This window comes from Microtus oregoni, unplaced genomic scaffold, assembly GCF_018167655.1.
Source record: "Microtus oregoni isolate MIOR12 unplaced genomic scaffold, Mior012 000028F_ref0000031, whole genome shotgun sequence".
Classification (NCBI taxonomy): Eukaryota; Metazoa; Chordata; class Mammalia; order Rodentia; family Cricetidae; genus Microtus; species Microtus oregoni.
The window spans coordinates 2,558,193-2,572,669 of NW_024543087.1; the positions used below are offsets into that span (position 1 = coordinate 2,558,193).

Genomic DNA, 14,477 nt, shown 5'->3' on the forward strand with positions numbered 1-14,477 from the left:
GTCAACCTGGGGTTGTAAGCACTGGGGGGAGGCAGGAGAACAGCTTAGGTATTTTGGATAGGGGAATGTGCCCTCAGCTCCAAGAACCATACACATAAAAGGGAAGTGTGAAGAACTAAATCTCAAGACCAAACTTTTATTCTACGAAAGCCTGTGTGAAGACATGGCAGTCTCCAGAGCCAGAAGAAACTTTTGTAAGCACCCTCCAGGCTCCACAGAAGATGGAACAGCCATCACCCCTCCCTTGGACAAGGTTGGGTTTGCTTCTGGTGGAATCTCTGGTTCTTCTGAAGATTTAGCTAGTATCCTTGTGTTCAGTTGCTGTCTGTTTTAGCTAGATGGGTTCTGCCTGTCATGCAGCTGTTCAGTCCCAGAGAAACAAAGAGAGTCTTATATTAATTATAAACTGTTTAGCCTATTAGCTCGGGCTTATTATTAATTAGCTCTTACAACTTAAATTAACCCATAATCGTTGTCTGTTTAGCCATGTGGCTTGGTACCTTTTCTCAGTAAGGCATTCTCTGCATCTGGCTGGTGACTGACTCTCTGCCTTTCCTCTTCCCAGAATTCTCCTCGTCTGGCTGAGCCGCCCTAGCTGGCTACTGTACAATCAGCATTTTATTAAACCAATATGAGGGACGAATCTTTACAGTGTACAAGAGCGTTATCCCACAGTAATTTGCCGCTCATCACCCTGGTCCTGCTGCGCGATGACATATGTCTACCTCTGATGGCAGAGGAGGCATGGTGCGGTTATTTACAGAGCAAGTGTCTAGGCCTCAGACAGACCTGGGATCTAAATCCTTTGTTGATTAGCATCTGCTCATGCCAGAGGCTTCAGTCCTCTGGGTTTCTGTTTCCTCATGTCCTCAGCGAGCTCTGGTTTTACCCAGAAGCCCCTGGGGCTATGGGGGCTAGGCACAGATGTGGAGAAGAGTCAAAGTGGGGTCTGCTCAGCTGCTCCTGGAGACACGTGAAAGGATGGGGCCCATGCTCCCCACTCCCTTAGGTTCCAAACATCATATGTGGACAGCTATAGGTTTCTCCCACCTCCAGACAAGGCCGTCGGGCTGCTGTTGTTGCCTTTTACCTCAGAGTCTCTCCACACTTTATGTATTCCAGGTGTATACAGCTCAGTTTAGCTCAGTGGGTAGAGTGCTCGTCTAGCATGCCAGACCCCGGGCTGGATCTCCAGGGCTACATATAACCCAGCATGTGGGCACATGCCTACCATCTCAGCATGGGGGAGATCAAGAATCCAAGGTCTTATTCTGCTACACAGGGCGTGTGTGTGCAAACACGAATTTGATAGGAGGTGACTATTGGCTGGTTTTGTGCCAACTTGACACAAGCTAGAGTCATCAGAGCAGAAGGCACCTCAGTTGAGTGTAGTGATTGATATTCCATTTGTATTTTAATAAATAAAGCCTGCTTGAAGATCAGAGAGCAAAACAGCCACACTGGTCAGCCTTACAGACTGGGCAGTGGTGGTTCTAGTTTGCCATAGAAGCCAGGTGATAGTGGTGCACGCACGCCTTTAATCCCAGCACTAGAGAGGAGTAAAATGGGAGGAGAAAGCTCTCAGTCCAGTCTCACTCTGAGGATAGATGTAAGAGCCAGGGGCTGTCTTCTTTGCCTTTCTGACCTCCAGGGTGAACCCCAGTATTTGTCTCTGTATTTTTGTTATTCGTGCTACAGTTGAGCAAATGCCTCCATGAGATCCACCTGTAAGGCATTTTCTCAACTAGTGATCATTGTGGGGAGGGCCAAGCCCATGGTGGGTGGGGCCATCCCTGGGCTGGTGGTGCCAGGTTTTTTTTAAGAAAGCAGGCTGAGCAAGTCATGGGGAGCAAGGCAATAAGCAGCTCCCCTCCACGGCCTCTGCATCTGCCTCTGCCTCCAGATTCTAGCTCTGCTTGAGTTCCTGTTCTGACGTCTATCAACAGTGGACTATAATCTGAAATCAAATAAACCCTTTCCTCCCCAGTTTGCTCTTTGGTCATGGTCTTTAGTCACAGCAACAGAAACCCTAGACAATGACTCAGTGGGTAAAGGGCAGAGTCCACGTGATGCTGGACACAGCACACAAGCCTGAAATCCAGCAACTCCAAGGGAAGATGGGAGATAGCGACAGATGGACACTCGGATGCTTTGAGGCCACTTAGCCTGGCCTACAAGGTAGAAAAACAAGAAATCTTGCTCTCACCCCCCAAAATGTGAGGCCTGACACTGCAGGCCATCCTCTGACCTCTACATGTCCATGTTAGCAGTCACACGTGAATGTACACGCACACATGTGAGTGCTCACACACGAATGTATACGCACACCATATATTTTAAAAGCTATATTCATTTTGAGAAAAGGCCTATGATGTACGCTGGTTTCAAACTTCTGGGCTCAATCAGTCCTCCTGCCTCAGCTCTCAGGTGTCCCACTGCCTGGCAGTGGAGACCAAGGCACAGTGCAGGAGAGGGCGCTGCTGCCACTACATTCCTGGAACTCTCCTCAGTCCGGCCACTCACTAGGGTTCTCTTTACACATCACCTGGAAGTAGGGCTTGGCCATGGAACCTTAGATAACGACACAAATGCAAGTCATCTCTGAACGGCGGCATGCTGTCCCCACTCTAGCTCGTCAACATGGTTGTGCCACAGGCCCAAGTCATCTGTCATTCCCTCCCAGAGACCTCACAGGGTCACAGGTGTTGTGGTCCTGAAGTGTGGGTGGCTTGTCACCACAGAGGAACCCAGCCTCACCTGAGTTACTTACCAGACACAGCTAAGAAGCCGTGTCATAGCAAGAGAAGGCTGGAGAAAACTGCTAAGCCAGAGGGCATGTCTTGTTCATGGCCTTCAAACCACGCATGCATAGACAAAATACAGCCTTCCCAACTGGGCTTCAGGCCAAGAGGAAAGACAGCAACCTGGGCCTAAACCCTGGGGGAACAGAAATGTTCTAGGCACTCTGACTGCTGTCTGATACCCACAGCTTACAGCCTAGAGCCCTGTGTGGAAGTGGCACCCTGAGGGACAAAGGGTAGAGGTGAGAGAAAGGAACATAACAGGATCCTCCCAAGAAGCCCACTCATGGCTGGGCAGTGGTGGTGCATGCCTTTAATCCCAGCACTTGGGAGGCAGAGGCAGGCAGATCTCTGTGAGTTCAAGGCCAGTCTGGTCTACAGAGTGAGTAGACCAGGACAGCCAGGACTACACAGAGAAACCCTGTCTTGAAAACAAAACAGCAAAAGCAGCAGCCCCCCACGTCACGGCTTGTTTCGAGTCTTAGGGTTTCCGAGACAGGGCAGACGGGCTTTGAACTCCTAGCCCTCTTGTTTCTGCCCCCCAAGAGTGTGTGTCACAGGCACACTCTACTGCATCTAGATTGTGTCTTGAAGCAGGAGACACTCACCTGCAGCCTCCCTACCAGGCCTCCACGTCTGTCTGAGGCACTCTGCGCCCAAGGGCAGGGTGACAGATCACAGCTGTGGAGACCTACGTCTCCAGGGTCCAGGATTCCACCAAGTAGAGCGTGAGTGACAGGGAATACCTGTGAGATCCCCAGCTTTCAATGTGCCAGAGGGCTGAGCTGGTGAATGAGATGGGCAGGCCCTGCTGACTCCAGGACTGTGGCCCTGGAGTCTCATGGGTGCTGCCTTGGGGTCACCACATCAGATACCAGAACTTCAGGTCTTTGGGGCCTTTCTGTATGTGACCCAAGTCCCAGATGCAATGGGGACCCATTTCATCCAAGCCTTGAGTGGTAATGGTGGGCCTCTGTGAGTGCCCTAAATACCCACGGGACTGTGTGCTGAGATATTGGGACACCTGCAATGCCCACTCAGGCAGCAACACATAAAGAAGAGGCTGGGCCAAAGGCCAGTAGCGGTACTGAGTTTATTCCCCATCGATCCCCCTTGAATGCCTACTGTCCCCACCCTGGGACCATGAGGTGTCATATACAACCAGACTTCAAAGCTCTACACACCTATCTAGCCTTCTTGCCACCACCTAGACCTGTGAGGGGACATGGAGGTGGTCATCCCTGGGTTCAGACCACACCAGGTCTCCATGGAGATGCCCTATCAACTGCTCCAAGACCAGTGTCTTGTATCACTTTAGAGAAGCAGGCCCAGGACTAGACCTACCAAGTCCAGCTGGGCAAGAGACCCAGCAAATCTTCCCAGAAGTGATGGTCCCAAGGTCGTCTCTTGGGTGGGCCTTGGAAGTTCCCACCCTGCTCCGGTTCCTTCATGCCAACGTTCAGTGACTTGGCCATCTTTTTAAAAGTGTAGAAGCTGGCTAGACATGAACCCCAATTCTACGGCATCAAGAAGCACAGGGAACCCCACATGGGTAGGGTGATGTGTGTAGCACCAGGCACACAGCAGCCTCGGGGACAGAGGGCTGTGCCCACCTTCTGCACGGCAACCATCACTCAGTACCCAGGACCTGTCTGGCCCCTGGGGAAGGGGGAAGGGTGTGGGAAACTCAACTCCTGGGACAGGGCTTTATTCCCAATCCCTACCCTTCAGATTGCTGCTTCCTGAAGAATGGACAGACAGACCTGGGTCCTAGCCCCATGAAGGCCACAAGGCCAGCAACTGACAAGAAGGGTGGGGACCCCTTGAGGTGGTCAGCTTTTTTTCTTCTTTGAAAATGTGAGCCAGCTCTGCAGAGCTACCAGGCACTGGGGCCAAAGGTTAGAAATAGTGAGGGGCAGGGAAAGGGTCCCTGAGGACATCATGGAAGCCCAGAGATCAAAGGAAAGAACAGCTAAACTAAAGGAGCTGGAAGCCCCGACTGTGGGCAGTGGGGCCGGAGACTTCATCCGGACGGGAAACCTTCCTTTCTCAGACGAGGTCCCTATCTGTCTGCCCCAAGGACACAGAGGGACCTGAGGGCTACGCTTGCAGCCCGACTCTGCAGGCTGGGGAACGGTGCCTACACGGGGGAACCTGACCACTCAGACCTTCCTAGCCCAGAGGAGAGCAGAATCAGCAGCGTGCCTTGGGCCTGCCCACACCTGTACAGAATAAAGTGCTTCGTTTATTGATGATTAAAATGTCCCCAGCCCTCTGTCCCAACGCCATGGGCCTCTGAGGTCGGAGGGGTGTGGCACCCTCCACCGGTGACTGGCGGGCACAGGCCTCTTCCCAGTGTGCCCATGCTGGGAAGGGAAGGCGGTGATGGGGAGGAATAAGGTGCAGAGTGTAAGGAACAGAAGCTTATGAACAGAGGGAGATTGGGACGAGGAACCGCAGCTTATGGAAACTCTCTCCCATCCAAACACAGGAATAAGGTCACCTATTAGTGCCTGCCTCACAAGGGCAAGCACTGGGCACTGGCTGAGCTCCCTGCTCCCACTGGCTTCTCTCCCTGGCTGAACTGCGGCACACCAGACAGTGCGGAGTGCAGGAGGGACCAGGAGCCAGCCAGAGGCCCCAGGAGAAGAGAGGCCTCATGTGGGCCTCTGGGGAGCAGACACAGATGCACGTGTCTCCTGGTGGGAGAGTCCAGCCAGGCAGGCTGGTAAGGGACAGGGGTGCCCTGTGGACAGCTAGCTCCCTGTCCCTTGACCCACAGATAGCACCGTGAAACCCTGAACTGCTTGCCTGAGGCTCCTGGGGGGCCCACCCCTGTCATCTCATTCTCCTGCAGGACCCCTGGAAGCTGGGGCTGGGGATTTAGCTTCTCCACCCCCTGAAGGCTTGGTCCCCAGCACCTGGAGAGGTTCCTTCCAGGATTTGGGGCTCTTTAAAAGTCCAGCCCAGGCTGAGGATCCCTGAACCTGCCTGACAGGGATGTGACTAGGAAAAGAAACCCATGGGGGCCAGCCCCCACCTGCTCCACTCTGTACCACGCAGAGGGGTCTGCAGCCTTTATCTCCTGCCTCTGCCCTACCCTGCCAGGCCTCCCTGGCTACAGGCCTTCCTTCAACAGGGGTGCACCCAAATTCTCCCCAAAACCTCCCATCCTAGGGAGTAAGTTAGGGGCACAGGGAAGCTGGGGTGGAGCAGATGAGGCTGACCCAGGCCCTGCCTGGCTCCTGGCCTGCATCTGCTGCCTCTAGCACCCCTCGCCTGGAGGGGTGTGGCCAACCAGTCCCCCTCTGTTCCTTACTCCCAAAGATAAGGAGTAGAATTTGCAAAGAGCCGCAGAAGGGGGCTCCCAGCATCATGTACCAGGGGTATCCAGCCGCAGCACAGCCCCCAGCCTGTGTTTCTGCTGTCCCTGGCCAGGAGGGCCTGTGCTGGGTGTCAGTTGGTGTCCAGCCTGGGAGCTGCAGTGGGGAAGAGGGGGGCTGTGGGCTGCAGGTGTGTGGTGGGCAGGGTGGCGGGGTCGCTGGGCAGTGGGTGGCTGACACGGAAACATTTCTCCTTGTGTGCCTTCAGCATGTTGGAGAAGCGGAAGCGCTGGCCACACACGTCGCACGGGTAGGGCTTCTCTCCCGTGTGCGTGCGCCGGTGCCGCTTCATGTTGGGCCGGCTGGTGAAGCTCTTGCCACAGATCTCACAGATGTATGGCTTCTCCCCTGTGGTTGGAGGGGCGGCAGGAGTGTTACGCCCAGCCCTAGCTCCCCTGGCACCCCATCCCACCCAAATCGGGGACAAGGGGACCCAGAGGTGAACTGAGGCCTGGGGGAGGGCGCGCACCTGTGTGTGTCTTCATGTGCTCGTCGAAGTACTGCTTCATGTTGAAGTCCTTGCCGCACCACTGGCACATGAACTGCTTGTGACCGATGTGGATGCTCATGTGTGAGCGCAGCTGGTACTTGTACTGGAAGCGTTCATTGCAGTTCTGCGGGGAGGGGAAGAGCTGCAGACATCCTCACCCTGGCTCCCCCAACCCGGAACTCCGTGTGTGTGTGTGTGTGTGTGTCCACACACTGATAGATGGACCCTGACTCCGTGTGTGTGTGTGTGTGTATGTGTGCGCGTCCACACACTGATAGATGGACCCTGGCTCACCCAACCTGAAACTCCATGTGTGCATGTGTGTGCGTGTCTCCACACTGATAGATGGACCCATGTGGCCAATTTCTGATGTTTCCTCAGGCCCTCCACCTTTGCTGCTTATGAGACAGGGTCTCTCACTGGTCTGGACTTTTTCAGGCTGTGCTGATTGGCCAGTGAGCTCCAGGCACCCACCTGTCTCCGCCTCCCCAACACTGAATTACGAGCATGTTCCTCCATGCCCATCTTTAATGTAATAAAAACAACAAAACAAACAAACAAACCCCCTGGACTGAAGCTCAGATTCTGACACCTGCGTCTTCCTGACTGGCTGTCCCCGGTCTTCCCTTTGGTTTGTTCGTCTGCCCCCAAGCTCGTTCTATGACTGACATTGATCTTGACTTCCTACTCAGGCAGCCTCCACTCTCCGGTGCGGGGATTACAGGGTCATGCGTCTACCCAGACCCCTGGCTCCCTCCCTCCCTGTCCAAGGGGACCCCATAGCCAGCAGGAAGCAGAGCTCACCTCACAGCGGAAAGGCTTCTCCCCGGAATGCTGCAGCGAGTGCACCTTGAGAGACATACTGCGCTTGAAGGACTTCCCACAGGTCTCACAGGTGAAGGGCATGTCCTTGGTGTGGGCTGCGGGTGGGCACCATCTGTCACTTCTCCAGGGCACCTACCTGAACCCCCAGACTTGCCCTCTGGCAGTCCCGCACCCACTTTCTTGGGGGAAGGGGTGGTACTGAACTCAACAGCACACCCAAGGGACACTGAAGGCCAATGAAGAAAACATCTGGAGACAGCCCTCCCAGCTCAAATTACCAATCTGGTTACCCAGCATGCTGCTGGCCAAGACCTAGACCCCAGTCCCATCCAGTTGACACTCTCCAGTGGAGAAAGGGAGCCTGTCTGCGGGGCCATTTGTCTAGATGATCACTCCTCCTCTCTGGAGCTTGGAGCCCAGGTGAGAAAAGGTGAACACAGGAACTCTAGACACGCAGCTGGGCCCACCTGAAGATGTGCAGCCTTGCCTGAGCATGGGTGTGGCTATCACACTTGGGAAGGCCTCCTTACTGTGTCCAGGCGTGAGCCCTGGGGAAGGTGGCACTCAAGAGAAGCCTGAAGCCCTGTGAGGGCCAAGAGGAAGCATGAGAGACAGGCATAGTGGCTGTCACACCGAGACAGGACAGTGCCAGCCCACATGGAATCGTGTAATTCAGGAAAAGCTGCCCCTTTCCATACCAGGGTCCACAGCCTGGCCAGCTGTGTGCCAGCTTGTCGGGGCAAACTGCCCGCCTGTGTGTCGCTTCCCCAACCTTCCCGTCACCTGGATGCAAGCCTTTCTGACAGTCAGCGGCTGGCCGATCCTCTGCCCACGCAGCACCGGCAGGGACTCACCAACCATGTGTTTGCGCACATGCGCCATGGTGTAGAACTTCTTCTCGCAGATCTCGCAGGAGAACTTCTTCTCCGCGTAGCCATGCACGATCTTGTTGTGCTCATGCAGGGACCAGAGCTTCTTGAAGGCTTTGCCACACGTTACGCACTATGGAAGAGGAGCAGAACTTTGGGTGTGAGCTGGAGCTAGCTTCGGCTCCTCTACAGCCTCAGTTTCCCCATCTGTAGAGCACTAGTGAGATGGCTGGATCTGATGTCCTGAAGCTGGGTTGACTCCCCCCAGACCCATCCATGTGGCTGTCTGGGTACCATTTCCAGGCTTTGCTGCTCAGGCAAGAGGCTGTAGACTATGTCAGGTGTGGTAGCTGTGCCGGTTGGTGGGGGACCCTTTGGGGCCTTGTTAGTGCGGGCTCTACAGGCCGCAGAGGGTACTAGGGCTTCCTCGGGCAGCGAAGGGTGGGTGGGCTGAGGGTAGCTCTCCTGGACTCTGGTCCTGCTCAACCCAGCAGTAGCCCCAGAGACGGTGGGGGGGGGGGGGGAGCACAGACTTGGCAGGAAGGAGTAAAGGCTTCATCCCCTTGGGGTGGTTTAAGATGCAGAAGGGATTGCTGAGAAACAGCCGCGGGGCGGGCAACAGGTGCAGAGTGGGGGATGGGCAGGTCACCAGGCCACACCTTCCCCACTGGCATCACAACCAGCAATTAGTTCAGGTAATTAACACCTGCCTACCTGTGGCCATTTTTTTTCTCTCGGGCCAGAAAATTAGCTGCCTGTGTGTGTGTGCGCATGTGTGTATGCGCACACACATGCTGGGGTGTGTTCAGACAGATGCAGACCGGGCAGCCACCCCAACACCACTACACACACACACACGCATGCACGCACACACACATACACACACACACGCACACACACACACACACGCATGCACGCACACTTCTTTCCAACATTTTCATCCAGTCTTTTTTCTCCAGAGAGCTGGAACCTCCACAGAGTTGAACACAGGGGTCGTTTCCCCCTCCCCCATGGGCCACTGCTCTACGCAGTGACTCTGGGGGGAGTCAAGGGTGGCAGCCCCTCTGGGCAAGCCCCTTCCCTTTTGTGCACACTCTGTCTGGTGTAACGTACAACAGATGTACCTGCACAGGCAGCTCTGGGCCCTAGAGATGTGTTAAAGACACGCTCTCCCCGGTTCCCACAGTCCCCCTGACCTCATGCATCCACGCAGCTCCACCCCAGGTCCCGGGCACTGTCTGGGCAGCATCTCACCTGGATGTTGCGCTCGCAGTCCGTCTGCCGATGCAGCTGCAGCTCACTCTCCAGCAGGAAGCGTTTCCCGCACTGGCCGCAGATCTGCATACGACTGTGCGTCACGTTCATGTGCTTCTCCAGGTACCAGCGGTTGTTGAAGACCCGGGGGCACTTCTGGCACGGGTGCTGCTGTTTCTCCTCCAGCTTCACCTTGGCCCCCAGTCCGTCAGCTGCCTGGGTGGCAGGAACAGCTCCAGAGGCCTTGGGCTTCTTCCCGCCTCTGCGCCTAGCCTCCTCCGGCTCGGGGGTAGCTCGGTGCTGAGCGTTTTGCCCCCGGGACCGTGTGGACATTCTGCTGTGCAGCGGAGGGTCCACCTGGCCACCTTGACACCCTGCTGGACCCGCAGGGTCCTGCCTGCTCTCAGTCTCCCCCTCCTCCTCCGAACTCTCTGCATCCTGCTCACTGGGCCCATCTGCTTCATCGTCATCCTCCTGCTCACTGGGCCCTTCCTCATCTTCCTCCTCTCCCTGGCTGCCTCCCTCTTCTTCTTCTTCCTCTTCCTCCTCCTCCTCTCCCCTTCCACTACCTCCTCCTTCCTCCTCTTCTTCTGAATGTTCCTGCATCCCATCCTCCTGGCCAAGCACCACGGTGGCCCCAGAGCCCGGTTTGCCCTCAGGCCCAGTGGACACATGCAGGGTTTGGTTATTGAGGTTCACCTCCACAATGATTTGAGACTGCTCCTGGCGCCCATAGTTGCCCGAGGCACCCAATTCCCGTTCTAGTCCCTCTCCACTTTCTAGCTTGCACAGGCTACCAGGCGGCTCGGCCTCCTCAGGGGTCCCTTCCTTTTCCTCCTTGAAGAGCAGTGGCTGTGCTGGCCCTGGAGCAGCAGAGTCCCCAGTGGTCCCGGCCCCGTCCTCCACGCGCACAGAGTAGGGGTCAGGGCCTTCTCGGGCGTAGATCTTCGGTAGGCCGGGGGTATCTGCCTCCTGCTTGATGTCACAGTAGTAGGGCGGCGGCGGAGGCACTGGGGCACAGCTGGCAGCTGGCTGCGCCAGGGCCACAGGGCCCGAGGGCGCCAGGGACCGAGCGTCCAGCAGCTCCTGGCAGGAGGCTGCGATGTCCGCCATCTGCAGCAGCGAGGCCGCGCTGAGTACCTCGTGCACGTTGGCCGCGTTCACCAGCAGCTTGGACGTATATATGAAGTTCAGGATCTGCTGCAGGCCGCTGGGCGCCAGCGCCTCGAGAGACAGCTCGACCCGCTGCAGCTGCTTGTTCTGCGTGAAGAGCGAATGGAAGAACTGACTGTAGGCAGCCAGCACCCCCTTGTGCGCGGGGAACACGCTACGCTGGGGCACCAGCACCAGGTCCACGTCACACAGGTCCGGCTGGAAGAGGCGCTGCTCATTCAGGCGGCCCATCAAGCAGGCGAAGTGCAGGGCCACGTCCTCCACCAGCGAGAACTCTGCCGCCGGGGAGTCTGTAGTCTTCTCAACCAGCAACTGTGGGCAGGGACACAGGAAGGTAAGGACCAGCCACTGCCCGCCCCTGCCCAGGGCGTGGGAAGTGCTATCGGAAGAAATGATCTTCATTCATGGTAGGGGATGCCAGAGGGACAGCTGCTCCTGGGGCTACAGGGTCCTGGGACCTGTGCCCAGCTGGTCACTCTGGGCCTCCTCTCTTAGCTCTTCTGTGCACACAGGACGGCCACACAGAGAAGGAAAGGGACAGGGGCCGTGTGGACCACCTGTCCAGATAGGTGGGGCTTCTTGGGATGTGGGGCTTTTGGGGAAGCCCTGGTACAGGAAGACTAGGGGTCACCCCAGGGTCAGCATTTATTGTGTCCTCCGTGTGCCCTGATCATCCCACCACACTGACAGAGAAGAGCTTACTCAATGATGAGCTGCTGGAAACCCAGCTTCTGCCACAGCGCCCAGGCTGCATCTGGGGGATGCATGTCCAGGCCTAGCCCATCATTCCTCTCACCCTGGCCCTTGCACCCAGGGCCTTCAGGGGAGGGTGGGCTGTGTTTACCACACTCCCAACAGGACACCTCAGCGTGGCTGGGGTGATGTCCAGGTCTAGATGCTCCAAGATGGCACTGTCTTGGAGGCCATATCTCCTGAAAAGCCCTAGAGACCTTAAAGACCACTAGATCAGACTGCCAGAGAGCTCCCACAAGCTGGGTGACAGAGATGGCCGGTCTTATCCCTTGCTTAGGGCCTGGGGCTCAGCACACGACACTGGCCAGTCCAGGCCCACACAGGCCAGAGTTGGCGACTGCTCAGGCTCTGCCTGGCAAGATAAAAGCTTGCACAGTGGGGACATAAGCCCACTACCTCTTCCTCAGAGGTCCAAGGACCCGGTCAGTCGGTTCTCCTGTCAGCAGTGGGTGGGCCAGATAGGGAGGACCAGGTCTGAGCTCCCTTGTCAGAAGCCGGCTAGGGGAGAGCTCAGGGAGTCTTGAGCCCGTGCCCATCCAGAGAGCAGCCCAGCACATACCAACTCTCTGCCCTCAGCTCTGCCGACAAGGCTACCACCTTCCTCACGTCCCTTCCACCACCCAAGAGCCACCCATCTTTGCCTCTACCCCAGAACTGCTGGCCCATCTAGCTGGGACGTGGCATGGAGCTCCGCCCATCCATCCTTCTCCTCTGAATCACTCTGATTCACCCTCTGGGACCAATTCCTGCCACACAGATGGAGAAACTGAGGCTCCAAGAGGCATTGCCTCCTGGAGCTGTGGCCCTCCAGCTCTGCTCGGGTACCCCTTCCTTCCGGCTGGGGCACTGTCTAGATGGCAGAGTGAGTTCTGAGAGTGAGGTGGGCTGGGAACCAGCCAAACACGGTCCCCACACCGTTCCCAGTCACCGCACCTTCAGGTGACCAGTGTCTGCACTACTGGGGGGTTGGATGGTGGTGGGAAAGGCCTGCATACCACACACCCCACGCCTGGGACCCCTCTTCTTCCTTACAGAGCTCCTCACCCCCCCACCAACCCCGCCAGGGTCACCTGCGGGCACCTGAGTCTGGCAGGAACCCATGCATTTCCAAAGCCACTTCCCAGCCTAACACTGCCAGCCAAGTGGCCTGGCCCAGCTGTGGGCCCAGCCCCTCCCACTCAGTGCCACCAGCTGTGGGTCTTGGCCAGATGCTTCTGCTCTCTGAAGCTGAGGAGGCCTCTCTCCACCTGGCTATGCTGCCAGCTCCAGCAGCTGCCCTTCCCCCAGGGGGACACCTGCAGAGGCCACCAAGCTTCTGACTCCTGAGGGCCATCTGGTGAACCCTGGGGACAGTCAAGCCATCCGGTCCTCCCCGGGCAGCGGCCAGCGGGGGAGCGCCCAGGCCGAGCAGGGGTACGGGCTCGTGACTTCTGGGTGCCTTCTTTGGAGAGGCCTGGCTCAGAGACAGCAGGGGACCGGCCCAAGGTCACACAGGAGTTTCCACTCCAGCTGTGGGCGCCCCCCGTCCTCGGTGCGGAGCCGTCCCGATCTCCAGCAGGGAGGCTGCAGCGCCCACGTGGCCCAAGGCCTGGGCGGGAATCCGACTCCCCCTTTACCCCCTCCCCCATTACCAGCCCCGGGGCGGCGCCGTCCGGGCGCAGAGAAGAGCCCCCCTCCGCCCGCGCGCAGCAAGACCTCGGTCTTTCGCTCCTGCACCCCCCCACCCCAGGAATTTCATCCCCTAGCCGCGCCACCGCGCCGCCCTCCCGGCCTGCGGACACCCAGTAGACAGGGTCGAGGACCCTCGGGGGAGGGGTCAGGTCGCTCCAGCCCCCGTACTGGGTCCCGCGGGACCGTGCGCTCCGAAAGGCGGCGCTCGCAGGTGGGCGGATAAGCAGGGGGACAGGCAGGGCCCTGCGTACCATGGTGCCGCGGCGCTGGGAGCTCACAGGGCCCCGCAGGATCGCGCTGCCCCCGGCGGCCGGGCCCGGGCCCGGGCCGCCCCATGAAGCGCCGCGCTGGGGGCCGCCCCCGCGACCATGGCCCCGGGGGCGCGGCCGGGCGGGCGGGCGAGCGGGCGGAGGCGCAGGGCCGCGGCGAGTCCCGGCCGAGCAGCTGCGGCCCGGGAGCCTCGGGCGCGGCGGGCGGGGGGCGCGGGGCGCCGATTGGAGCCCGCGCGTCAGCTGGGGCCGCCGTCTGGACGCTTAAAGGGCCAGGCCGCCCTGCGTGCGGGCTAGGGGCGCGGGCGCGGACGCGCGTGGTGCGCGCCGTCCCGATGCGGCTGCCCTGCGGAGAGCCTCGGGGTTCTCCGGGCCGGGCGGGCAGCCGACCTGGGAGCGTTTGAACCACGCGACCCCACCCTCCCTCTCTGAGCCCCTCTCTGCGGGGAAGTTCGTCCCGGAGCCTAACCCGTGTGTCCTCCCGCTGCTCCACGGGGGCGGGGCCAGGGTAGGCGTGAGGTCACTGAGCTGGGAGAGCCAGCCCCCGACCCACCTGCTCTCTTGCCCGAGCCCCGCTCCCCAGCCACGCTCACAACCCGCCCCCTGTGGCCCCGGCTGCTCCGACTTGGGGGTGAGTCTGGGGTCCCCAGCTGCTCCGGCCTCCCACGCGTTTTGCTCTGAGCCTCTGGGACCTACCTAGTGGCCTTTGACTGCCCAAGGCCTCCGAGTCGCCGCAGAGAGAAAAGCCTTTCAGATGACCTGCCCGGGACAGCCGGGTGGGAGGCCAGAGGCCCAGGCCCGGCCGAGTGGCCTCTCCGCGCAGCCTCCGCTGGGGAGATGCAGCCCGGCTTGCGGAATGCTGCTCTGGCACCGGCTCGGTGGGGGCAGGGGGCTGGCTGTGCTGGCAGGAGGCTGCAAAGGAACGCTGCCAGGCTGAGCGGAGGCAGGGCGGGACCACGGGCTACCACCGTGGTCTCTCTCTCTCTCCT

General features: G+C 58.6%; 1 protein-coding gene across 2 annotated transcripts; it reads right to left on the bottom strand.

Moving 5' to 3' along the window:
• Positions 1 to 5,026: 5,026 nt before the first annotated feature.
• Positions 5,027 to 14,477, bottom strand: Zbtb47 (zinc finger and BTB domain containing 47). 2 transcript variants are annotated; one of them, XM_041677128.1, is made up of 6 exons: positions 14,185 to 14,477; positions 9,623 to 11,107; positions 8,354 to 8,501; positions 7,479 to 7,594; positions 6,654 to 6,798; positions 5,027 to 6,532 (listed from the first exon to the last, which is right to left on the bottom strand). In XM_041677128.1, the coding sequence occupies exons 2-6, from the start codon at positions 11,024 to 11,026 to the stop codon at positions 6,258 to 6,260; spliced, it is 2,088 nt and encodes a 695-aa protein (XP_041533062.1). In that variant the 5' UTR covers positions 11,027 to 11,107; positions 14,185 to 14,477; the 3' UTR covers positions 5,027 to 6,257. The 2 variants fall into 2 exon arrangements, with proteins under 2 accessions (XP_041533062.1, XP_041533061.1); XM_041677127.1 differs by lacking the exon at positions 14,185 to 14,477 and adding an exon at positions 13,471 to 13,932.

What these genes read in the sequence shown, in the direction of transcription:
- Zbtb47 (XM_041677127.1), bottom strand. An exon ending in AGAAGCCTTTCCGCTGTGAG is followed by an intron (nt 6,799 to 7,478) that starts GTGAGCTCTGCT and finishes CCCTCCCCGCAG; the next exon opens with AACTGCAATGAACGCTTCCA. An exon ending in GCACATGAAGACACACACAG is followed by an intron (nt 6,533 to 6,653) that starts GTGCGCGCCCTC and finishes CTCCAACCACAG; the next exon opens with GGGAGAAGCCATACATCTGT.